General features: G+C 37.4%; 1 protein-coding gene across 1 annotated transcript in view; it reads left to right on the forward strand.

Moving 5' to 3' along the window:
* INVS (inversin) overlaps positions 1-27,654 on the forward strand; it is a 3,016,309-nt gene that overhangs the window by 2,720,821 nt on the left and 267,834 nt on the right. The window contains exon 16 of the mRNA XM_044065609.1: positions 19,251-19,316. Within this exon, the coding sequence (XP_043921544.1) occupies positions 19,251-19,316 (66 nt within the window). The remainder of the gene's footprint in view (positions 1-19,250; positions 19,317-27,654) is intronic.

Genomic DNA, 27,654 nt, shown 5'->3' on the forward strand with positions numbered 1-27,654 from the left:
CCTCCTCCCAAAACCACCAATTGAGCATATTTTGCACCAGGAACCCTCACAGCAGAGTCTGGAAGGTGGATGTCCTATCCTTTACTTGGGAAAACCTCTCAGTTTATGCCTTTCCTCCTCTGCCTCTCCTCTCAAAAGTACTACTCAAGATCAAACAGGACAGGCCAAGGGCAATCCTTATTGCACCAGACTGACCATGCCAGCACTGGTACCCACTCCTACACAGTCTGATAGCAGTGCCACCCTGGCACCTACATCAGACACCTTCCCTGCTGTCTCAGCAGGAGGGACAGATTTTGCATCCACAGCTGCAAACCCTAAATCTTGCAGCCTGGCTTATCCCCTGAATACACCACCAGCATCCCTCAGCAAACAGGTGCTGGACGTCATCCTTGAGGTCAGAAGGCCTAGTACTAGGAAGTCCTATGCCGAAAAGTGGAAAAGATATTGTTCTTGGAGTTAGTCTCAAGGAAAGGACACAGCTGTGCCCACCTTACCTCAAATCCTCGATTACCTGCTCCACAGAGGCCTATCCTTCTCATCCATTAAGATTCATGCCTCTGCCATCTCAGCTCATTATAATACTGAGCCATCTCTCATCAAACAGTTCTTGAGAGGAGCTAACAATTTAAGGCCCCCTAGGAGAGCTCCCACCCTGGCCTGGGACCTTAACTTTGTACTGGAGTAGCTCACACTTCCCCCTTTTGAACCTGCTGCTTCAGCAGAGTTAAAATTCCTCTCTTGGAAAACAGCCTTACTTCTAGCTATTACTTCAGCAAGAAGAGTGTCTGAGTTACAGGCACTAATGGCGGTGAAGCCCTTCATTATTTTCCATGCTGACATTGTTTTCCTCAGGGCTAACCCATCCTTTATGCCCAAAGTGGTATCCAGTGTGGCTTTAAACCAATCCAGCCATTTGCCAACCTTTTTTCCTATTCCTCAGAATAAAGGGGAAGGGATCCTGCACTCCTTGGACTTGCACAGACAGCTCAGGTTCTACCTTGACAGGACTAAGCCTTTCAGAAAATCTGACCAGCTGCTAGTCAGCTTTGCTACAGGGGCAGAGGGCAAGGCCATTTTGAAGGAAACCATTCCCAAATGGATAGCACAGTGCATCCATTTCTGCTGCAAGTACCATGGAAAACCTACCCCTCAGGGGATCAGAACTCATTCCACTAGAGCTACTTCAACCTCTACAGTATTTCTCAGGGGAGTCCCTACCAGGGACATCCTGGAAGCTGCAACCTGGAGTTCTGTACACACCTTCACCAAGCACCAAGCATTACCACTTACCTATTTTTTCTAAATCCAGAGCTGGATTTGCTACAGCAGTCTTACGAGGCTTGCTAGCCAGCCCTAACACTTCTTGACTGCCTCCACCCTTCCTCAACTTTGGGAATCAACCCAAGTGTGATGACTGCAACAGTAAAACACGAAGAACATAGTACAGTTGTGTACACTTACCATAAATGTAGATGTTCGAGTGTATTCACTGTTGCAGTCCTGGTTTCCCTCCCTCCAGCCCCCTGGCTTTCTCTATCCTTTCTACCGATCCTCTTTATGGCCATTTTTTATGGCAGGGGTATTTACTTTTTACTGGAGGTGTTCCACACCATGTAATAGCTTCCTATATTGGGGGCTTCTGACATCTGGGGCAAGAAAAACTGATGTAATGGTGTCGGGTGCATGTTTTATACCACTGACGACCTGACGTCATGGAAGTGGCAACAGCATCCGATGCAGAAATCCCAAGACTCTAGTATTCGGGCCGACTGAGGGCTACCTGCAGGCAGATAACCCAAGTGTGATGACTGCAACAGTGAATACACTCGAACATCTACATTTATGGTAAGTGTACACAACTGTACTTTCCCCTTTAGAAAATCACACCCTTACTAAATTGATTTCTGTGAGAGCAGCTTCTTTGGCTTGTCTTTTTCACAAACATTATTAACTGTAGTCAAAAGAACTGTAGTCACATAGAAGCCTAATGTTAAAGAGAGTTTATATGTAACATTCCAGGTAGAGAAAAAAACATGCGAGTTGGACAGTTTAGATGCTTTGCACTAATTCATACATGTATGGAGTATCCCAACAAATGTGTAGCATTTTGTATTTCAAAATTAGTTTTCAGTCAATCACTGCTTGTAATTTCTGCTGCAAACATCATGGAAAACCTACCCCTCAGGGGATCAGAACTCATTTCACTAGAGCTATTTCAACTTCTACAGTATTTCTCAGGGGAATCCCTACCAGGGACATCCTGGAAGCTGCAACCTGGAGTTCTGTACACACCTTCACCAAGCACCAAGCATTACCACTTACCTATTTTTTCTAAATCCAGAGCTGGATTTGCTACAGTAGTCTTACAAGACCTGCTAGCCAGCCCCAACACTTCTTGACTGCCTCCACCCTTCCTCAGCTTTGGGAATCAACCCAAGTTTGATGACTGCAACAGTGAAACACGCAGAACATAGTACAGTTGTGTACACTTACCATAAATGTAGGTTTTCCAGTGTATTCACTGTTGCAGTCCTGGTTTCCCTCCCTCCAGCCCCCTGGCTTTCTCTACCCTTTCTATCTATCCTCTTTATAGCCATTTTTTATGGTAGGGGTATTTACTTTTTACTGGAGGTGTTCCACACCATGTAATAGCTTCCTATATTGGGGGCCCCTGACATCTGAGGCAAGAAAAACTGATGTAATGGCATCGGCTGCATGTTTTATACCCCTGACGTCATGGAAGAGGCGACAGCATCTGGCGTAGAAATCCCAAGACTCTGGTATTCGGGCCGACTGAGGGCTACCTGCAGGCAGATAACCCAAGTGTGTTGACTGCAACAGTGAATACACTCGAACATCTACATTTATGGTAAGTGTACACAACTGTACTTTCCCCTTTAGAAAATCACACCCTTACTAAATTGATTTCTGTGAGAGCAGCTTCTTTGGCTTGTCTTTTTCACAAACATTATTAACTGTAGTCAAAAGAACTGTAGTCACATAGAAGCCTAATGTTAAAGAGAGTTTATATGTAACATTCCAGGTAGAGAAAAAACATGCATGTTGGACAGTTTAGATGCTTTGCATTAATTCATACATGTATGGAGTATCCCAACAAATGTGTAGCATTTTGTATTTCAAAATTAGTTTTCGGTCAGTCACTGCTTGTAAGGGAAGATGAGTTATAGTTATGGGTTGTCAAGGTCAGTGACGTTACAGTTACGGGTTTAACCAGTTTTTATACCTCCTTCGTATGTGTTTTTTTTTTACTTTTCCTTTTCATCTCTCTTTGTTCTCCTTAGTAATTGCATTTTTATGTCATCTTACTTATTCTTAACTGTTAAACACAAATTAATTTTCTTATACTGTTAGCATGCAGAATGTAGTATCTTGTAAGTTTTTGTATGCTTTCCTACTGTAGTTTTTACCAAACATAGACAGAGTAGTGTTATAAAATGCTGGCAGACTTAAAATACTTTCTTTTTTATCTGTTGGTATATTTAATTATGTGCAACATTGGCTTATCTTATAGTGAAAATTGGGTAGCCCAGCTAACTAAATGTAAATATATAAAACAGAGCCATCGGTAATATAAATGACAGTGCTAGCTCTATTTTGCTACTGTAGGCAGTATTTACACAACCCCAGCTCTTGTGCATTGCAACTGAAGTTGTCATTGTGAGCCACAATATAGTATAGTATAGTGCATGTTGAGAAGAAAATATAACACATAGCTATGCATACACAAAGTATGTGCATTCAAATTAAAAAGTCTACCACTGCTACACTAACTCCATCATCAGTGTAGTAGTCCAGCTACTATCATCTGAAGTATACCAGTTTCATGTCTGTAAGCAAAATGTACAACAAGACAAGTGGTACCTCCATTCTAATAGAACAATGCCAGATTACTAGTTGTTATGATCATTAAGAAAAAGCTAAGGCTCAAGACTCACTCTAAGGCCTTTGCCATTCTGCAGAATTGCAAGAGACTGCATTCATGCACTGATTTTTGAAGACTATAAGTTTCTGTTTTCGTCTAAACTATAAAACTTGATTTCAAAGCTCAGACTCACCTGATTTTGACAAAACTAAGTCATAGTTAAAATTCTTGTTTGAGGTAGCTGGCTACATTGAATAAGAAAGTATCATACATTGCATGAAATCAGAAAGTGTTCGCCTTCTAAAGCTTCTCTGATATTCTCTGTCCACCACTTTTTAATGTCTCGTATATCGATGAGCAGCTGTGGACTGTGGTAGCAGCTGAAAATGTACATACATTTCCAACTGAATACTTTATAGATTGTGGTTCTTTTGATGATGGATACTGTAAGTGGAGAACACAGAAATGTTAGAAAATGTTTGAGAGTATATTTTTAACATTTTTGATAGGATTTTGTTTTCAAAATTCAATAACAAAGGCAGTTATTTATCACATCAGCATTTAGAAAAGTAGAAAACACAAGATGCAGTTTTTAGTTTTTGTTTATTAATTTTAACCGGGCAGATGGCTCAGTCCTTAGAGAGACTTTGTAGTCATAACCCATTATCAGAGCTTGTACTGTGGTTACCCAGTAATGTATATTGGCTGAGTTAAAAATGTCAGGATACACCATCAGTTTAGTCAAGACAGACAACTTTTATTCAAAACAACATGGCAGCTCAATAAAACTAAGTTTACACTTCAACATCTCACATCCAACTGACTATAGCCTAGAAACTGCGGTGCAGTATGGGGAATGTACATCATTAAAAGGGCAACATCATTTATTAATCTTAAAATAGCGAAGGCTGTTTTACATACGCAAAGTATCCATGCAGCTTTCTTCCACTTACAATCATATGCATGATTACAGCAAAAGATGAAAAAAAATACACCATAGATGCACTACATTATTAAAGAGCAAGGCATTAGAACTTCTAGAGCAGAAAACATCCAGAAAATTGTATGCCTATTAGTTTAACCACAATGCCATGGATTGGCTGCATTTCTGGAGTACAGTAATCTCTTAAGACAAGCAGCCCACATGGGTTCATAACCAGAAGGTTCTGCCAGCCAGATTATATCTAGTTTTCTGGGCTTGTTGCAGGTGGACATTATAAGGTAGTTTATGTTGATACTAGCAAGACCTTCGATTCAGTCCCACAAAGGAGGCTGATAGGAAAACTGGAAGGGGTGAGTTAAGAGCAAGAAAGAGGATCTGAGTCACAGCATGGTTGAATGACAGGACATAGAGGATTATGGTGAGTGACACAATGTCAAGAGTTGTGAATCTGACAAGTGGAGTATCACTAGGAGGTCTGTCCTCAGTCCAGTACTCTTCATTATGTTAGTGTCAGACATATCTGAGGGAGTAAAGAACACAAGCAGCCTCTTTGCTGATAACACACATATATGTGCAGTAATTGTTTGGTGAAGAGGAGAAAAGAGTCTAGCAAAGGATTTGAAATGCTGCGTACTGCACTTATGCCAAAAACTTGGATGGGGTAGAATTGATGGCTGCAGGGCTGGAAAAGGATCTGGGTATGTTAATCATACCTCAACTGGATCTCTAGGAGCAGAGTGAGAGAGCAGTGGCAGTGGCATGCAGAACATTAGGGTACTTTGTCAGGGGGTAGATTTCTAAAGAAAAGCGGTAATAATTACACTTTATAGCATGTTGATCAGACTACATCTTAGGAACTGCATGCAGTTCTGGAGGCCAGATAATGTAAACAAAATTGGGTTGCTAGAAGAAAGCCAGGAAAAAAATCTACCAGAAACATCCATAGGATGGAGGAGAAAAAATATGACCAGAGGCTAGAAAAGCTAGAACACCTCTCTCTTGAGACCAATAGAGACACAGGGGGGTGATATTAGTGCAGAGGATTATGAGAAAGTATATGTGAAGGGATCACTTTTAACAAGAAGGACAGAAAGGGGAGGAGGGGTGGGGCGCAAGCAGCAGACTGTAGGAACTAACTACACTCTGGATTTCTAAAAGTGCTTTTTCACAGAGTGGGTTGTTGACCTGTGAAAAAAGAATACACAGAGGCATTGAACAGGACATGGGACAGGTGAATAAAGTGTAAGAAAAGCAGTAGAGCTGGTGAGATTAGAATATTAAGACATTTAAAATGGAAAGCTAGATAACCATATTGTCTCTTTCTGGTTTTAAGCAAATGCAACATTAATAAGATGCTCTGTAAAGTTAAAGTACATTTAAAATTAGATAAAGTAGTAAAGCTTAATATTATCAGTAGTTAATACATGCTATAACATGAAAATGTATACTGATGTCTAGGTGGTGAAACTAGTAATCTAGAGCAAATGCAGGTGTAGTTACAAAGCCACTAAGACACAAGAGGTAATTAGTTCAAGGTAGTGGGAAAGGTGGTGGATAAAGTAAACAGAAGTTATAGTAGTACATTAATCAGAATAAGGGAAGAAATCATGTTAGTATCATAAGTGTATTGCCTAGCAGAAGTCATAATGGTAAGGAAAATATTTTGTATTTAATCTTGGCAATTGTTTTCAAGAACAAGTCTGCCTGCAACTTCTGAACACACCCAGAAACTGCTGTAGTCCATCTGACAAGCTGTCTCATTCATTCATTCACTCATCTTTTAAAGTATTTTATTAGATTTTTGACAGAGCATGTAAATTGACCAAATCTGCAATTAAGTAGGTTAATACACAGCTAACAGAAACCTGAGGTTGCTTAAGAGCTAAATAAACACAGAGATCTAAGAACAGGTGAACATCACACTGCTTGGTTGATTTGTCGCAAAATGGGTTTTTGTTGACATGCAATGCAGATGGTGCAGAAAATACTTAAAAGGGAAATTTTCACATGCTGTGTCGGCTGCGCTGTTGGATACACATACTTTTTCACTGTTTTTGCTGTTTCACTCATTTTGGATTCTCATTTTCCATTAGTTTTACTAGGAACCTGATCATATGTGAAAAGGATCCTTTTGACTCAGACCACCTACAAAGCTTTATTCCCAGTTTAATTGCACTAAATGTCACATGTACTTAGATGGACTAATGTGATCGTTGCCCTTGGTGCGAAATGTATCACCTTTTCCTCTGTATGCTGTGTTACCTGTTCTTCTCGGTGTATCAATGTTCTGTATTTTATATATTACTCACTGGTTTGTTGAATACCCAGGCTGGGTCAAAAAAAGGTAATTTTCAATCATTCTGGCTACCTGGCTGGAGCAGAACACAAGTGCAAGCATGATTTATGTGATCACATATGTCATCAGTTGTATTTAGTCAGATTTGATGCTGTATAAGGAATGACCTTGTGCCCTGTCCTCTCAGGTAACAGCAATCTTGGAGTTGATTATAATAAGGAAAGGGCACAGCTTTCATTGCTTATACATACATTGCAAAATACCTGTTCATTTTCAATATTTAATTTATTCTGTGTTATTTTCATAGATTTTTCTCTGAATTACTGGGTAAAGTTATGTTTTACATGCTTGAAGTTTCCTGACTATAGTTGTGCTGTGAACTGCTTCTGTCTCCATATTCTGCACAAAGCATCCTTTGTAGAACATACAGAATGAGATCTGTGCATCTGCAGTATGACCTAACTTGTGCAGTTTTAACTCTTGCATGTCTATGATGTTGGAAGTGATATTCAGTGGATTAATTTTGCCTTAGTACTGCACTTTTTTATGATGGAGTAATCAGATATCACAGCTGTGTTTCACTGAGATTCTGCTGAGATGGTGTGTCTTCACCATGCTTTGGAGTACTCTATATTTATAGGTATTTACTACAACTACTTTAATACCTAAACATTTTGTACAGAAACAGCCTGCCTACCTGCTAGTAGCTGAGCAAACATTCTTGAATGCTTAAATCGTGGGCTGTAGACTGTAGTGCTAAACATTACATTATCACTTTTGCCCTAGTCTGTGATCTTTTTATGTCATAAGGCCTGTCATTCATCATAGTTGTCCATTATCCCTTCCTTTCTGTTGGTCCCATCCAGATGGGCTAGTTCACCTGGAAATTCTAAAGGTCCCTTAACTTGTTACTGATTTACTGATGGTCTTTTAATAATCTTTAATCAATACCTGCCTCCCTCTTACAGTTTGCTGAAGGATCCATGTTCTTCATGTTTGTAGTCTGTTTTTTTTTTGTTACTGTTTTCTCCGCTTCAGGAATGAGCTTTTTCCTGCCTTTCATTGGGTCTCTTTCCTGTCTGCCATAATAGAGGTCATGTGCACATTACATCCCACTTTGTTTCTACCTTCTGTCCCCTCCCTATGTCTCTTATTATTGCTGTAGTGCCCAGAAGCTTCAGTGATAATCATACACTCAGGTCAGAGCCATAAAGGAAAGTCTAATCCACTTGTACAATCAGTGCTGAAGTAGTGGGGCATTTAGCAGATATTAAGGAGATCTTAGCTAGGCCAAAACTGCTTTTGAGATCTGGGAGAAGTAGAAAAATAATGGCAGTCATTTGTCACTTTTGTCAAGGACTTGAAAATACTCACCGAGTCATAACTGTATTGGTCATCAACAAGTGTGACATAGCACATTTATGTTTATTCTAAATTTCACCAATGGCCAAAACAGTCTGTTGCAATGTCAACACAGTAACACTAAAGAATCTTAGACACACAGCCATGGAAGGCAGACAGCTACATTATGAAGTAGCATAACTTTTGTGAAGTATAAGGCCAAGCATTGTCCAATCAAAAGGCAGCCAGCTAATTCACGTAAAATATAAACATGAGGATCCAGATCACTTCTGAGATTTTGAAAGTGGGGCACAAAGAAGGCCGAAAAAGTTAGCTAGCCAGCTTTTCATTTAACAAGTGCATAAAATGTTGAGTGACACCCCTACAAAGTGGCAGCTGGAACTGTAACCCCATCCTCACCACCCTCCCTATGACTGCAATTTTCCTACCTCAGAGTTTATCGAAGAGCAGGAATTTGGTGAGCTACCTTTTGAGAGTAAGGTGGTTATTGGTATATTTGAAGTTGTTTTTATATAATGAAGTCAACAAAACTTAAGGAGGGATAATGTACCAGAGCCTAATGAACTTGCCTCCTTCCCTGTATTGAGAGAAGTGAAAGATGAACTGAATGAACTAGTCTGATCTGAGAAGGTCCTTACACAGGAAAGTATGCAGAAAAGATGAGGTTATAACAAGTCAGCCAGTTTGCATTTATTTATTTGTATATAATAATTATTAGATGAGCTGAGCCGATCCTTACAGACCTTTTTAGGTACAGCCAAGACCAGTGGTAAAGGCTATGTCTATGCACAGTTAAAAATAGTAAGTTAACTTAGCACATCTTTAGGAGATGTCGGTGGAAGGAAGCCAGAATGCAGGGTGAAAACCCTCATGGAAATGAGAAGAATGTATAAATTGCAGACAAATAGTAACTCAAGGGTACTACCTCTGGAGGGGGAAGTATGATGAAGCAATACTAACCACACTGTTGTTGTGCCTGTCTTTCCAGGAAAGAAACACTGTTAAGTCTGTGGATTAGTCTGCTAGGGTTTCTGTATATAAATTGTCTTTAGATAAGCAATATGACATCACACAGCAGATATTTTGTCTGTGACTAGTTGAAAATTAGAAAACTTGGTGGTAGTCACTCCTTTTCCATGTGTTTGTGTTGGGCACAATACAGGGATGTGGCAATAAAATTAGCTTATTTTCTGTGTTTTCTGTCTACATCTGAACTGAAGTATTGCTATCTTTAGTAACTTGTCTTACTGCAGTTTGGAAGGTAGGCAGATGGGGGGGGGGGGGTAAAGTATATGTCAAAACAACAAAAATGAAAGATCTAGAGCATTAGCAATCCTCTTCAGTGAGTATGTGATTGTGAATATCCTTCTTCATTTTGGCTATTTTTCTTTGAAGTTCCTTGGGTCAGTCACACACTTGCCATTCATGCCATCGCATCACCATCTGTTCTAAGTAAACATGCCTTACCCTAGAGCCTGTAAGTTTTTCTTCAGTTCTTTATTGCTGCTTGCACAGTTTGAGTCTCAGTCCTGATGTTCATTGTCTGTCTATCTATCCATATATCTATTGATCTGTCTTTAATGAAGCTAGTCACAGTAAGGCCAATGAACTCTTTTCAGGAGAGATGCAAGACAGTATTCGTAATCACTGGAGAAGTTTGTCCAGAGCACAAGGGAAGTTATCATCTTCTTTTTAATAAGTGTCATGGGATTTTTTACATCCACCTTAACAGCCACTAATTCAGTCAGATGGGACCTCAGTTTAACAGCTCATCTAAAGGGTGGCACACTCAGGAATGCAGCACCTCTTATGCTGAAATACATTGCCAGTGATAGGAAAGTTCCAGCATTCAGTGCCTAAGGCACCAAAGCCATCCAAGTGTCTCTCTGGCTAGCCAAGACCAGCACTAACATTGTCACTGTGGTATGGAAGAGTGATACAAAGCACTACCATAACTACCAGTGATTTATCCTGACCTTACATAGATGGAGGAAGAAGAAGCTATTGGCTAACCTAAATGCTTATAGGATGAAGACTACTGGAAGTGTGAAGCATGGGTATTGGCAGGAGGATCTCACACACATACAGTGGATATAAAAAGTGTACACACCCCTGTTAAAATGCCAGGTTTTTGTAATATAAAAACATGAGACCACAATAAATAATTTCAAAACTTTTCCCAACTTTAATGTGACCTACAACCTGTAAAATTCTATTGAAAAACAAACACATCTGTTAGGGGAAAAATATAAAAAAATGTACAATAAGCTGGTTGCATAAATGTGCAAACCCGTAAACTAATACTTTATTGAAGCATCTTTTGATTTAATTACAGTATTCAGTCTTCTTGGGTAGATGTCTATCAGCATAGCACATCTTGACTTGGCAATATTTTTATAACTTAATAACTTTTTATATCCACTGTACACATTTGCACACAAGCACTTCTGAAGCACCATCAAAGCAATAAAAATTGGAAGGTAGACACCGTTCACTTATAAAAATTGGAAACCAGACATTTGTCATTCCCTTCTGGAGGCAAGTCTAACCCTGCAGACTCCTTACCACCACATGCAGTGTTCTTATCTTCAAATAATAAGTACTTGGTATGCAGCTATACCCACTTTTGTGGATAATAAGAGACCTAGGAGAAATGCAGTCTTGCCAGCCTCCTTGGAACTGTGCTCTGGGTTTTAGACCTCTCCAAGCCCTTGGTCAAATGACTATAGCATGCATTAGATTAACTGATTTCAGAGAACGGTACCTCAACTTTTCTGGCTATAGCTTAAGTGCACCAGTCAGTACTGAGGACCTTTCTCCCCAGACCTCATCTTTGATCCTGCAGGGCTTAGTGATTTAGAATGTGGACAGTGTATTGTATTTTCTTGTACTAGGATCTACTGTTCAGGGCTTAGTCTTCAGACAGTTGTTTACAGCAATGGAAGTTGGTCTAATGGGTGGAGCCACACTATTAGAGAGCATGCACTGATGCTAGAAGTGGACCTGGAGCAGATCCTTAAAGTCTTAGCAGCAGTTTTGTAAGGCACACCCCCAAGTGAATGCACCCTGTCACCTACTGTCTGGTGTCTGCCTGGTGCATGCTTGACTCTGTGTATTTCATTAATGTGTGAGCATACCCAGTTCAGTGCTCAGGACGGTGAGATGTCTTCTACTTCCATCGCTTGAGAGAAGTCTGAAGAAAAAGGGGCTTTTATATCTGAGACAGATAAGATAATGAGAACTTCCCTCCCTACAGTTCCTCAGCAGATGGTCTTTCCTTTGAAGAAATCAAACAAAAATGTTGAAGTCCTCCATGGACTACCCTGTGGTCCCTATTATCCCCCCATGAAATGCTTGAACAAGTGTCTGGGGTAGAAGGAGAAGGGGTTCTGGGTGATATCTGTGGAGCTCATAATTAAGGATGCCATTTATCCTATCTGGAAGCATCTAAAATGTATTCTTTGAGCTCCTAAGAAGGTTGATATCATCTTCAAGTTTCTGGCTGAGTGGTATTCTGACCTTGTAACCTAGAAAGGATTAGATTCATATGTGATCTCTCTGCTCCAGCATATGTCTAGGAGACCACAATATCTTGACAAGGAGACCAAACTTTCAATGCAATGAACAAAAGAATGTAGCTTAGGTGCACCAGTCAGTACTGATGGGTGTAGTTCAGGTTGTTGGGTCCCTGGAGGTACTGAAAAACTGCCATGTTGGAGCTTAGATCACTCAAATATTTCTTTCACATGTCAAAGCTCCAGTTCTTTTTTGTAGATCAGTTGTTTAAAAAGCTTCTACCCTTCCTCAGTCTAGGATGAAGAAGCTGGTTAAAGCTCTGACAATGGCTTCCACAATGGGCTGTCATGTACCTCATTGTAATGTTGTACTGATGGTGATGATAGGATGGCGGGCTCAGGCATGTCACAATATTGAGTGGCAGAGGATCAGCATTGTCTAGGACAAGCTCAGGCAAACCATTTTAGATGACATCTTCCAAGGAAGATCCTGTTCAGATAAACATTTTATAACCTTGCTGATAACCTGTTGAATAGAAAATAAGTCATTGATTCTGTGGAGGGCATTTATGACACCTTTGTCTTTTTTCTTGGCTCTGCCACCCCCCCCCCCTCCGGAGGAATTTCCTTTGCAGAAAAGAGAGGGATCTTAAGCATCATAGTGTTTTAACACCACCTGCAGTGTGAACTGAGTCACTCACAAGGATGACAAATTAAGTCCAGCAGTCACAGTCTTGACTGTTATCAGGGCTACCAACATACTAGGGGAACTGTTTGCCATAGTTTGCAGGGCCATCACTAAAGGTCAGTTGTTTTTAGCATGTTCACATAGCCAGGCTTTCTTCAAAAAGGTGTTTGTTCAGAGGCCAAATCTTCTCAACAGTGCTCTTGGGACTGACCAAGACTATACATCACAGTGTGTCTGTAGAGGCTGTTCATTCTTTGAAATGATGCCAAGAGTTCTATTCTCACCTCTTCTTGGTTCTAAAGGGGTTGGTTGATTTTCATCTCATACTGGACCTCTGCAACATCAGCAGACACATTTACTGTTTTGAGTTTCACAAGTTGACTGTTTATGGCTGAACTATGTGGTTTCACTGGACAGGATAAACATAATGCTGGCAGGCATTGTCTGGAGTCTGCAAAAGAAATACATTTGGTTCGCTCTGGGTGCCTCTTTCAATTCATATTACTGCACATTAGTCTTCTCCCTTCTCCCATTTTTCAAATATTAACTGCAGTTGCTAAGGCCTTACAAGAGAAGGAATTTTATGTGTACCCCTACCCAACTGACTGGCTTTGTGTGTCTTTGTCAAATGACTGCCTGACACCCTTTTTTAGACAATGGTGCTATGGCTTTCAGTCTCTGGAGGATCATTATAATCTTTGATCCTGTCGAAGAATGCTAAAGTACGTACTCAAACACATTCTTGCATTACACCAACTCGCACCCATACCAACAAAAGAAGTCGGTCATTAAAGGACAACTAGTTAGAGCAGCAAGAATGGTGACATTGGAGGAAGAATTTCTAGAAGAATGTGAAACCCTAAGGCAGATGTTCTTGAAGAAAGGTTATCCCGACTTATTTCACAATTGATTATAGAAGTGCAAAGTAAAAGAAGTAAAGGGTTTTACAAACCAATTTGTAATGGGAAAAGCAAACAGGATTGAATATTTTTAAACGCAACACAAAGTTGAACCAAATAATTTAAGGCAACATAGTTTAAATAATGCTGTTAACAATAATAGATTTAGATTAAGCTTCATTATTACATATAGTATAGATGCTTTAGAGGTTAAAAAAGTTATCTTCAAAAATTGGAACTTACTGACGAGTGACTGGGAAATTCTGAACAAAATAGGAGAATTCCCCACAGTCATTTTTAGAAGAGGCTGTAATATGAAAAGCCTCTTAGAAAAGCCCATAGTGAGTTTAACAAGAAATCCTGGAATGTATAAATGTGAAATGTGTAATTTTTTGCAAATTCATGGAGATAGTTCAAAAGTTTAACATCAGAGAAACATCATACATGACACGAAAAAAATTTAATTGTAATTCAAAAACGATAGCCCAATGTCAATTATGCACTGCTTTTTACATCGGGAAGACCAATCAAAAATTTAGGGAATGTGTCTATGAACATATTTACAGCATAAATAAAGGCAAATTAGAAAATGCCTTAGACAGACACACAATAAGTTTCCCTACATACAATTTTAAATTTAGAATTATTGACCAGGTAACACCAGACATTAGAGGCAGCCCTATTTCCATTTTGCTGGAAAAATTAGAATTATTATGGCAACTGCGTGTAAACGCTTGTCAACATCGAGGTCTGAATGAGACTTGTTCAGTTTTATGTTATTTGAAACTGAAAAGTTTAACTAGATAGCAGAAAATAAAAATGCTTAGTAAAGAGCAGAGGGGAATAAGTACACCCATACTAAGTATGTATTAATGGAGATACGAACTGTAAAAGTACCTAATTTAATTATATATTTATATTTTTCTATTTATATCAGAGTTATAGTGGTGTTTGAATATTTTGTGCTGCTAAGTATGTAATTAACACTTCTTTGAAAATTTGTTTGCAGCATCTGAAGGGTTAATGATTTTTTAGTAATTCATTTCATATGTTAATTCCTACCACAAGACTTGGCAAAAGGAGTTTTAAACAGAACTTAACTGAACGAATAGCGCTTTATGTGTACAAGTTTTTAATAAACAAATCAGTGGACTGTTCTCTTTGGCTGCTGTTTTTTCATTTGTAAGCAGTATTTGTGGATTTACCTAGTTTTTTCGTAAAAATTTAAAACAACTCAATATCTTGAAAACTTCAGAGTGCTTCACAATCGGACTAAAAAGCAAATAAATGAAGACAAAACTATATGGTAATAACTTTCAGAATAGAACTAAACACAGCCCTGGAAAATTTTGGACATCCATTAAAAATATCTTGCATCCCAGCCAAAAATTCAACCCAACCCCCCTCCAGATAACTCACCACTCAAAACTGTGATACACTTCAAATCTTATTTTATAGATAGTATAGCATCTCTAACTAAGGATTCCTCAACATCTAATCCCTTCCATGCCCAACAGCCACATATCACCACATCCACTTTCACCTTCAAGCTTGTGTACACATCCTATATAAAACTACTCTTAAACTTAAACTGTGTTCTTCTTCAGCTGATGACCTTCCAAGCAAATACGTAAAAATAGCAACCAGTAGCATTGCCTATTCTGTCTCAATCCTTATGAATAGGTCTGTTCAGGAATTCCACATTCCCTCTGTCCAAAAAAAGTCACACATTATCCCTCTTTACAAAGGAGGAAATTCAACAGACATTAATAACTTTAGACCTATAGCAATCTTGTCTCCCCCTCACCAAATACTTGAGAAAATGTATTCAAAAACAATTGCTAGACTATCTCCTGCTGGAAGAGTTCCTATCCCCTACACAACATGGATTCCATTCTTCCCAAAGTACTAGCACTGCCCTTCTAACCTATGTAGATACTGTCAATAAAGCTACAGATCATGGCAAACCAGTCTCTTCTTTATTTCTAGACTTGTCTAAAGCTTTCAACACACTTTGTCACAGCAAACTCCTACTTCACTTGTCCTCACTAGGTTTCCCTCAGCCCACCCGTTTGTGGTTCAAAAGCCACCTGTCCAATAGATGTCAGTCAGTAAAATGGCACTCCATGTTCTCTCATTACCTCCCAGTCACCACTGGTGTACCATAAGGCTCTACACTTGGTCCCCTCCCCTTTAACATTTTCACCAACACCCTGTATACTTCTACACAACATGCCACCCTAATACAATACACAGATTATTCCACTCACATTTACACATCTGAAAACATGGTAGACCTCCAGAAAATTACTCAAAAATCTTTAACATCCAGTGAAACATGGCTTTGTAACTGACAACTCATGCTCAGTCCAAAAAAAGACCAAACTACTTTTTTTTTCTCCAAATCCCTCTCTCATAAAACAATAAAATTTAAACTCCTGTCTTGATAATGCAACCATTGAAGTCACTTCTCATAGCAAACTATTTGGGGTGACAGTGGATGATAATCTAACATTTGACCTGCATATATAAAATTGCAGAAAAAAAAACTAATCAAAAATGAGGGCTGCATTACACAGCCAAAAACATTCTTACTGACTCAACTAAAATTACTCTTGCCACTACTTATCTCCTCCCAACTCTTCTTTATGGTGCTCCCATCCTTACTAACCTCCAGGCTTCTCAAAAATTAAAACTTGAACAATGCTGTAAAAAAGTTGCTATATTTGCAGCACATAGCCCTTTCAGAACCCACCACTGTATAGCATTGAAAAGTCAAAATTGGTTAGAACCATCACATCAGCTAATATTTACACAACTTCTTACCACCTGTAGCATAATCCAGCATCCATCTGCCTGTCCAGCACTAAAAAACATTCTACACAACTTTGTTCGCAGTTGGTCATTGCACTTCAGTGACCAAAATCTCTTGTCTTGTCTACAGACCTAGCATATCTGCTGGGCATTGTCTGTACTCATACAAGGTTACTAAGGGCTGGAACTACTTACCTGTATCCATCAGGTCTATAATCTCCATCCCATCTTTCAAAACCATTCTGAAAGACTTCCTAGCTAAAATCTGGCTCTTTTCTTGCTCAAAACTAGGCTAAACTGTATCCCTAAATGTGAACAAGTACCTTTTCATTCCTTATACCTCCTTACTCTCCCTTTTGCACTTACTTCCTTACTGCTGTCTAATTCTCTTTCCTGACGTTCTCCCTAAATGTACCATAAGTGTATTTTTCCATCACTTCATATTGCAATTCCTGTTTGTATTAGACTAACTTACCTTTAATTTCTCTACAGACTGTCTAAAATGTCTCTAAATATTAAATGATTGTCCTAAACCTTGTATCAGTTCTTAACCAATGTTTTTATATTATTCTAATTTGTTATAATTATTTAAACTGCAGATTTTTTTTTGTTTTATTTTTCAAGATTGTAAAATTATTTTTCTTAAAATGTTTTGTAGTAATTTGGAGCTTTTCTCCCCGGGTCTCCACTGAAAATGGGCTTCCACCCAGTTGGACTTTCCCGGTAATCAAATGTCAGTAAATAAATAAACAAATTACATAGAAAAAAGTGGGAATTGTGGGAACAATACATGCAGAATAACGTTTTGGAGGAGGAATAAGGTTTATGGGAAGGCAAGAATTAAATTAGCTATGTAATGTTCTGTATAGAAGTTTATATGTGATGTATAATGTTTGCAACTCAAAGTATGTCAGCACAGTTTATATTTGTTTATGTAAATGTATGATTGCCTATGTTGTAAGTGATAATTCAATAAAAATGTTTTTGTTTAAATAAAAATAAGATGTTCCACAACATTGAGATGTCCATTTCTGGTTTTATCCGGTACAAAATAATATTGTCTGCAAATAAAGTCAACTTTCTTGATTACCGTACCACTTATATCCTTTCTGAGTCCCTTATTTTCTTTGCAAATGTCTCTAAATATAAAGCAAACAGCAAGGGGAAATAGGACACTCCTGCCTGGATCCTCTGTTCAGGTACCACTTGTCAGAAAGGAACTCGCCCACTTTAATTTTTGCCTCAGATTTTTCTTATATCATCCTAATTCACCTTGTTATTATATCAGGAAGTGCAGATGCTTCCATTGCCCTCCTCATAAAATCCCAGCTTACTCTGTTGAATGCTTTCTCTGCAACATGACCTACTAACAACACCGGTATTTTCTTATATTCTACTTCACATTGGATCATTATTTATCTATTAATGTTGTCAAAAGTTTGTCCCCTACACCAAACCACACTGATTCATATTTATTAGTTTTGGAAACACCTTTGCCAGTCTTTTAGCTATTTTAGAAATAAAGACCTTTATAAGCATAGTTTAAAATTGTAATGGGCCTATATGACACTGGATTTGATGGGTATTTACCGTCTTTAGGTATTAAAGCCACCACAGCTTTCTTTCAGGATGCTAGTGCTTCGCTTCCTTTTAAAATGCTGTTAAATGAAACAATCCAGATCTTTATTACTTTCTTCCCTCCTAGATTCCAAAGTCCACAGGAATACCATCTATTTTGGAGACTTTCCTGCAGATTCATTGTACATCACAGTTTTTCTCTCTTAACTGTTAATTGTTGAGCCTCAAGTTGTGTCTATTTTTACCAATGTTTTCACATTAAAGACAAGTTTCATTAATGTCTACACTAAGTGTACATGACCCATATTCAAGAACATCCCTACCCTGTTTTTTATGTTTTCTAGTCACTCAGAAAGATTACACTAAGTTTACATGCAGTGTGCACTTTGTGGTAACCTTTATGAATTCACCCCAGTATTTAAGGCTGCAAGAAAATCATTAGGACAGTTAGGAGGAAGAATGTGTGAGTTATGCTTGTGCTGTCTGTTCACTCAGAATTGTGTACACTTAATATAGGCATTAATGAATCCTAGAGTATGTGTAATTTGACATAATTATTTTAACTGTAGCTTTTTGTATTATTTTTTGAAGATTGTAAAATTATTGTTATTATTTTTTTTTAATACCCTGGAGTTTTGCTCCCAGGGCCTCTGCTGAAAATAGGCATCTACCCAGTTGGACTTTCAGAGTAATCAAATGTCAATAAATAAATAATATTTCTAGTAAGTTGAGTCTAGTAAATTACCATAGTTTAGAGTAATGTCCTTTGTATCTTTTTTGATCTAGAAAAACATTTTCATTATGTTGTCACAGGAAGCTTCACTAACAGGAGCAGTAACACATTCTAGGATACCTAATATTTCAAGCTCTAAAACTTTGCAGTGTAAGGTAAAGATTTTTTTACATAATCACTTTTTTGCTTAATTTTCAATGACCAAAATTTTTTCAGTTAGATATGTCATCAGTATTGCCTTACTTCAGAACACTTTGGTACTTTATCTGGTTTGCTTGATTATTAACTGGGTAAATCTACTAAACACATTTTTTTCATGGTTGACATGGTGGTCCCCTCTTTTTAAGGGATTTGCTGAGAATTGCACACTGGCAAATGAGACAAAAGAGAATTAAATGTAGGACTACAGGATGTAGCTCATTGGCAGGTAGCAGAAGTAATCCTTTATCGTAATGGTTTAATCAATACGAAGATTGCAGTTTATCAAAATTCAAAAAACATTATGATTCTACAAAGGCTTTTTCTCTTTCCAACAGGGGTTTCCCAGGAAGGAAGAGGACATCATGTACCCCCTGTGGCATCAAGGAATAAACTGATGTCTAGTAAGTTTTAATTAATTAATTTATTAGTTTGCTTGTTTGCTTGTTTGATGGGGGTATTGCAATACATTTCAGCTTTACAGATTTTGTTTACTATGATCTGGCAAAGACCACATTGATTAAAACAAAGAAAAAATGCTTACTTACATATGTTTTATTTATTTTTAAATATAATTTAACTTGGTATAGCCACTGGACACAATATCTGCTCTTGTGTTTTCTCTCAGGACCAGTTAGAATGGTAAAACATGCCACACCTTGACATGAGTTTTGCCCACTTTTTCTATCTCCTCATGCTGTTTTTCACTTCATCCACATCATATTATTTTTTTGTCCACTTTATAATATTGGACACATGCTTGTGAATGATGATCTTATGATTTGTACATTCCTGTCTCAGGAAACACCTCTATAGCCACTGTACAACATTACCATGTTTTGCATTTTACTGCTTTAATTTAATAAAGCAGAATGAGAATCATATAGGTATTGAAAATACGATGGAAAATATTAAAAATCACCAGTATCATAAGTCTAGTCATCATTTTTGCACCCTGCTTTGTAACTGAGGTTTCATTATTTTTTATATGAAAAATGTAACCTATGTGGCCAGTATCAGATTTAAACAAAATGTTATCTACTGAAAAAGAGTCCTCACTTTCCTTTGTGAAGCTAGAGTCATTACTACATATAACTACTTTTGTCACCTGTTTCCATGAGTTGGCATCCTAACAGTGCTCTGCTGAAGTTCTGAGCTGAAATTGTAAACAAATGCCAAACACGTGACTGTAATTTGGTGGCTACAGCTTTATTTCTGTGGCCTTTTTAAACTATTTTCTCCTAAAAATGCAGCATGACTTCTTCAAAGCTCTTGGATGTAATAACTATGATTTCTTTTCAGAACTAGACCGCATAACACTCAACTTTCCCTTCTTTTTAACTGATAATTTTACTCCCAACTATTTTTGAGAAAACTTGGATTGAAATTCATTACAGGCACATGCTTCTTGTATTGTGGAAAATGCATGTTAATTCGAGTTCTCTTATTTTGTCTAACTGTATAAGTCAGCAATGCCAGTATTTAATTCTAAATTTGAGACATTTGTCCCTGTTTCTGAAAGTAAGAAGTTGAAAGCTGTGCCCGGCTGAAATGCACCATTAGTGTGCTACATAGAAATGTGTCCCTCTTTCATCTTTCAGCATTTTGCTTCTTGTATTTTGAGGCAGCATCAAAAAAGTACTTTGGAAAAGTAACTGATAACAACTATGAAAGCTTTCAAAGATAAAATATAATCACAATTGTTTATCCAATTTTTATTTGACATTACTTGGAAAGTGAGGAAGATACTACCTACTAATGATATCAAATCTGTTGACAAACTCACAGGTTGGTCATACTGCAATAAGAATTGGCAAAAGCCTGTTTAATGAGTAGATCAATGCAGCCTTGTATGTTTGACATTTGCAATATTTTCTTCCAAAACGTGTACTATAGTCAATACTTCCAAGTTGTTTGCAGATGTTATTGTCATTTTTCAGATCCAGGCCAAAATGTATGGCTTCCTTACAAAAAATTCACTTTTTCATTACAAAATCATGCTTTTGCACAACTTCTACATTTGTGTTGTATGTGTTCATGAGTTAGCATCATAAAACTACTACATCGATCATTCAGTCATTCTGTGTTACAGAGAAGAAAACAAAAATGATTAAAATGAAGATACTTGCATTTGCTCTGACATTCAGTCTTTGCCGGTGTCCAAAAAATCTACCCTATACCCTTATTAATTGCTAATTTTCATACTTTAGAGATGTGAGCAACTTTTACTTACATCTGCAATTGTGATGTATGTTCTAACTTGTTTCATTTACTTACATCTGTAATTCTGTGATATATGTTCTAACTTGTGCCATCAAACAGGAATTTGACCCTTTCTAAATATAGTCACATTGTTTCAGATTTTTTCATATAGTTCTGTATTTGGACTTACAGTATTTCATCATGAAGCAACTCTAATAAACATTTTAAGGCCTTATACTTCCAACTAAAGTGATAGGCAGTATTTAATGTCGATAGTGCAGCCTCTTAACTGTGAAAGGTTTCAGTAATCTCATTAGAGACTGTTAATGAAGTTATTACCTCACATCACACCATGCATGTGCATACCTCTCAACTGTCCCTGTTTTTGCAGAATATCCAGATTTATGCCTCATATTGTTGATCTGTCCTCATAAAATGTGTTTTTCTGACAAATCACTGAAGATTGAATTCACAAAATAATCGCATACATTTGAGTTTCAGACTTCACATCCTTTAAAAATATCATGATAATGCAGATTCTGTTATTCTAGCAAATTCCTAAATTCATAAAATCATTTTTAAATGGGGAAACTTTCAATATGGCTGCACATTGAATAACTGCTTAATTCTAGCTATCTCAGTGTGAAAACAGAAACTCAGCAGAGAAAGCCAGTGGACTTGTACTTCTGGGTCAATTTCAGTAACTGGCTAGTAAGTGCATTAGCTGAATGCAAGGAAAAAAGAAATACAGAGGACCTGAAAGAAAATCAGCTACAAAAAAGTGAGGAAAAAACACTGACTGGGCAGAGTACAGCAGTTCAGCAAAAAGCAGTGCAAGCTCCAGACGTGACTTCCAGTAACCTAGAGTAAAATGTAAGACAACTGCACACAGACCTGATTAAAATAAATGAAACACTGATGGAGTATATCAATTCAAATAGCAAAAGGCTGGAAAGAAATGGAAGAAGCATTAAATTGATATTCAGATGAGGTGATAAAACCGCAAAAATCGGAGGATGAAATGAAGAAAAGGCTGGCTGAATATGAGACTGCTCAAGAAGAGACATTCCAAAAAAAATAGAATTAAAGGACTTAGCACATAGGGAAAACCTGAGATTTTCTGCTGTACCAGAGAAGCTGGAAGGAAAGACTATATTTATTTTATGAAAAGCACAAATAAGCAACTGGACTGGTATTTCACAGCAGAAGTTGTTAATTGAAAGGGCACATCATGGATGTGCTCCAAACCTGGCTATGAGAAAGCAACCTAGACCTTTAATAGTAAAGATGCAATCCTACCAGCAGAAGGAGTTGATTCTGACAAAACTGTGGGAGAAGGACAAAGTACTAAAAGTGGGAGACACCAGAGTATTTGTAGAGAATGATTACTCACTGTACACCAGGCAGAAGAGGAGTAAATTTATTCCACTGTTCAGGGAATGTCGAGAAGCAGGAATGAGATTCAAACTGCTGTTCCCAGCTGTCTTCAGAATATTCCTTCCTGGAGGGACAAATAATTTTTATGCAGTACATGCTAAAGAGGAAATACAAAAGTTTATCCAAAAAATGAGCTGTGAAAGAGAAGGAGATTCTGCTTCTTGTTCTTCTGGTACTAAAGATCACAAAGAGACTGTGCCAGTGAAAGCTTTTCCATTGTTTCTATGGAAAATGCTTCAGTGAAGGATAAAGCACAAGAGTTGACTAGAAGAATCAAGAGTACATTCGAAATGAAACAGAGATGGGATTTGGGAGATGGAGATAAACAGGAATAAAACCAGTAACTTGGAAATTGACAGATGTGGGATTACAATGCAGTAATTATATTTATGAAACAGAACAAGAAAATCTGGAAATAATGGACTTTTTGGACTTTTTTAAACTTGTAGGGGACTCTAAATCACATGCCCTACTTCATGTCATTAATATTCGCAAAAATACTTAGAAGAGGGGAAGAGGAGGAAGAAAGTTAAAAACAAATACTAATATTTTTATAGTGCATGAATTTCTTTGCATGCTGTAAAGTTTTTTCAGTTATTTTTAGGTGTAATGGGGATACTGATGTAAACAGGTACTCCTGTTTTTCCCTTCTCTCTTTCTCCTTATTCACTTTAAAGAATTGTAGGCACTGAAATGTAAAAAAAAGAAGAAATGTCTGGTCATGACAACATAACAAAAAAAAAAAAGAAAGAAAAATGATGTACGCTTTCTCATTCGTGCATAGGGGAATGACTGCATTAAGGCCTTTAGCCTAATCTAGTCACATGTCTTAACAGAAAGCAAGTAAATGAAAAAGAACACTGAATAGTATACAGCTTTTTTTTCTAGCAAGTAAATGTATGCTTTTAGTAGCAACTTTGTGTCTGGTCTCCATGGAGACAGTCTGATAAAGAGAAAGGCTAGGAGAAAATGTTTTCTAAAAGCATTCAAGTGTTTTCCATCTGGGAAAGCTGTAAAGGTAAGACAAAACCAGACAGCACTTAGTAGAAGCACAGACTGTACCATGCTTCTTAGCATGGATAACCTTTCTTTTAGGTTAACCAAAGTCTATGAGTGTGACTGTGACTGTCAGTTTGTGACACTTGTACATAGTTCTGTGTGTTAGTATTAAGTTAATAGGTTTTAGGGGGTATTGTGGTGTTTTTTGAGTGCCTTCAATAAATCAGATAGTTTTGTAAGCTACATAGGCTTAAATAGATATGACAAGATACAACTGTATAAAAGATCAAACTGCCAAACAGTATATGCATGTAACACAAAAGCTGGAACCAAACACTTAAAAAAGCTGTTACACATAAAAGGTGGGGATAATAACTTTTTAACTCAATGATGCTTTCTATAATGTCTTTAAATGTCAGTAGTCTTACAGATAATTGCAAAAAAGAAAGAGCAGTGAACTATATTAACAAAAGTAGAGTGTAAATAGCTATGCTATAGGAGACACACTTGGAAAGAACTGAACATGTTAATTTGATAAATAAAGATTTTCAGGATGGTTATTTAGTGGAATTCCTGTGACAAAGGAAAAGAGGAGTACTTATATCAGTTGTAAGAGGAGCTTGAATAGTGAAAGAAGAGGATAAAAAAGATAATAATGGTAGAGTTGTAGTACTAAGGGGCTACTGGCAAGGGAGGAGGATTACACCATCATGAATTTATATTCTACCTAAAACTGTTATAATGGAGCTTAAGAAAATTCTGGGAGAAGAAATCAGTTTTCAGAAAGGCCTATTACTTATAGGTGGGGACTGGAATTTGATTTGCAGTAGTGAAGATATGTCTGTGGGGCCCAGAAGGGAAAATATAACAAAGGGCACTAGATTTTTGAAGAAATTTATGAAAATATTTTACACAGAAGATGTGAATTCAGTACTAGGAGTTTGGAGTGAATTTACATATTATTCCCCAAGATACAAAAACTGGACTGGGCTAGGCTAGACAGAATTTACATTTCGCAGGAACATGTGCATTTAATTGAAAATCTTCATACATACCCAATAACTATTTCAGATCATGTGCCAATAATAATGAAAATAAAAACACAGAGTAATTGAAATAAAAATGAGACAATGGCACTTTCCCACCTGTAGAAAGGAGAGGAATTTAAGGAATGGGTAGTGGAAATTATTCAGACGCTATTAGAGAAGATAGCAATTTCTTCTGAAAATATAACTAGGGAATGGGACAAAATTAAAGTGGAGTATAAAAATAGGGTGGAAATAAAAGAAAAAGAGATATGGTTAAGAAGTAATAAGAATTATTCAGAAGGGACTGATATGTTAAAATATTGCAGAACAGGGGGAATCTCACTGAACAAGAAGAGGAACAACTGCAGAATGCTAAATAGAAAATAAGGGATTACCTCACTAATATGCATGAGTTTAGAGAGATTGCTGTTAAGCAACTATCTTTTGATAACTCTAGAGAACAAGAAGTTTTAGCACAATGACGACTCAGGCAACAAAAAGTAGAGAGGGCTGTGTCAAGCTTAGGGAGCCTATAAAACAAGGAAGATAAGAGATTCTGTAGAAATACTAGAAATATTACAGAAATTATATTAAAGTCTGTATAAAGTCGAAAAATATGGAAATCAAGAAAAGGTAAAAATGGAAATGTTGATGGAAAAATTAAATATGCCAAGGTTAGAGGTAGATGAGGCTCAATTAGTAACAGGATAGGAGGAGATGAGATAAAAATGGTGATGTATAACCAATCCATAGGAAAGTCCCCAGGAATAGATGTTATTCCTGTGGAAGTTTGGAAGCTAGGAGGAAAAACTGATAAAGATCTGGAAGGCTTTGCTCAACAGTATTTTAAGAGGAGGAGAAGTACCAGTTTCTTTGAGGAAAGTGGTGGTGGCTGTAATACCGAAAGAGGGTAAAGACCCATCAGATCCTGCTTCATACAGGCCCATTAAAATCCTAAACCATGATTATAAAGTCTTTATGTCTATAATGGCTAAAAGAATGGCAAATATGATGCCAAAGTGATCAATATGGATCAATGTGGTTTTGTGGAGGGGAGGCAAACATTTGACAACATTAGCAGAACATGATGATTCAGATGGAAGCATAATGTAAGAAAATACCACTCTTGTTGGTAGGTCTTGATGCAGAGAAAGCATTTGACAGAGTAATCTAGGACTTTATGAGGAGAACAATGGAAGCATTTGCATTCCCTTATAAAATTAGGAGGATATATGAGGGATCTGAGGCGAAAATTAAAGTGGGTTTATTTCTCTCTGATAATTTTTGCTTGAGCAGAGAAACCAAGCAGGTGTGTCCTCTTTCCCCTTTTCTTATTTATATTATCTTTAGAACCATTGGCATAGAAAATAAAGGACTCAGAAATTCAAATATATAATTGTTATGGTAGTCGAAAAAAGATGACTCTTTTTGCAGATTATATTATTTTATACCTCATAAAACTAGAAAAGGACATTTCAGTGTTATGGAACATTTTGAGACAGTTTCATATCTTTTCAGGATACAAAATTAATGAAGCTAAGGCAAAGGCAATAGCAGTAAATTATATACCCACACACAAACTGGTTCAGCAATATCCATATTTATGGAAACATGATAAAATGAAGTAATTAGGACTATGGTTTCAAAAACTAAGGATATATGGAAAGAGACTAAAAAGATAATATAAAACCTGGGAAATTGGAAGCTCTGTTATATGGCTACAGATTGTAAGATACAAGCAGTTAAAATGTTTTTAGTTCCTTTAATCTTATACACAGGTCAGGCATATTTTTTTCAACCAGAGGAGACACAGCAATTAATAAAGAGATGAAGGATGTTATCTTAGAGGGGAAGATGGCAAGAGTCAAGTGGGATAAGCGGGTTCCTATCGCGTGATCAAAAATTGTAAACGGCGAACGCGTATTGAGCGAACCCGATTGGTCGAAACGTTGTGCACGTAACACAGAAATTGCCATAGGGAATATTTTCCCTTTACTTCAATGCAGTGTGATCTCGGAGTAGGAATATTTAAGTAGTGGGGGTGTGGGGTGCAGGGGGGCTTGCCCCCCTGCCTACAGCGTTTAGGTAAGTATAGTTTTTTATTTTTATTTTTTTTATTATATTTTAGAAATTTCAAACATCACTCATATGGTGTTCGATGTTTGAAACTTTCAAAAATATAATATAGACCCGGATAAGCTTATTCTTCCAATAGACTTTTGGGCTAGGCTTGTAAAGGCTCCAGGGCCGTTAGCCAAGTACACACCTATGTTCCTATGAACAAGCAGATTGGGATTGCCCAATTTGATGGGGTATTTCAGAGCTACACAGTTAAGACTCCTAGACATAGCACAAGCAGAAAACTGTAATTCAAAGTGGAAAGGGATTATGATGAAACAGGAGTGAAGCTCAAGAAACAAGGAGAAACTGGGATTTTGGATGCAGATCTTTAAGAAGAATAACAATAATCATACTGGATATTATATTCAACAAGTAGCAGAAAGTATTCTAAGAACTAAGCCAAGACGGAAATGGAGAAAGGGGATTCTGCCAATAGGGATGACTGCAGTTAGGGATACAGACAGTAGGTGGAATTTATTACAGAAAAATGGATAATTAGTAGAGCATATAAAATATTGCATGACAACTATAAGAATCATTCAGAGGAAATTATAAAAGGATTAGGTAGAGAGAGATTGGATAAGCAATTTACAAAGAAACAATGGGGGGATATATGTATGTCTCCCAAATATGCAACAAAATCTAGGACATTTAGGATTTTTGCTTGGAAATGTTTAAATAGGTATTTTTATACCTCAAGTAGACGCCATAGAATTTTGTCTCAGGTAGACAACTCAGCAGTGTGAATGAGAAGAAAGAGGTAATTTTGAACATGTTTTCTGGGAGTGTAATGAGTTGGCAGACTTTAAAGATTCCGTGCAGACTACTCTGTCAGAGATACTGGATGAGAAATATTTTTTCTGAGCTATAATAGATAATTGGAATTGCCTAAGCATTGTAAGGCCTTGCTGAGCCTAATTATGACGTCTGCCAAAAAAGCAATTACTAGAAAATG

The sequence above is a fragment of the Protopterus annectens genome, chromosome 3.part0 (genome assembly GCF_019279795.1).
Source record: "Protopterus annectens isolate FY-2018-M chromosome 3.part0, PAN1.0, whole genome shotgun sequence".
NCBI lineage: Eukaryota > Metazoa > Chordata > Ceratodontiformes > Protopteridae > Protopterus > Protopterus annectens.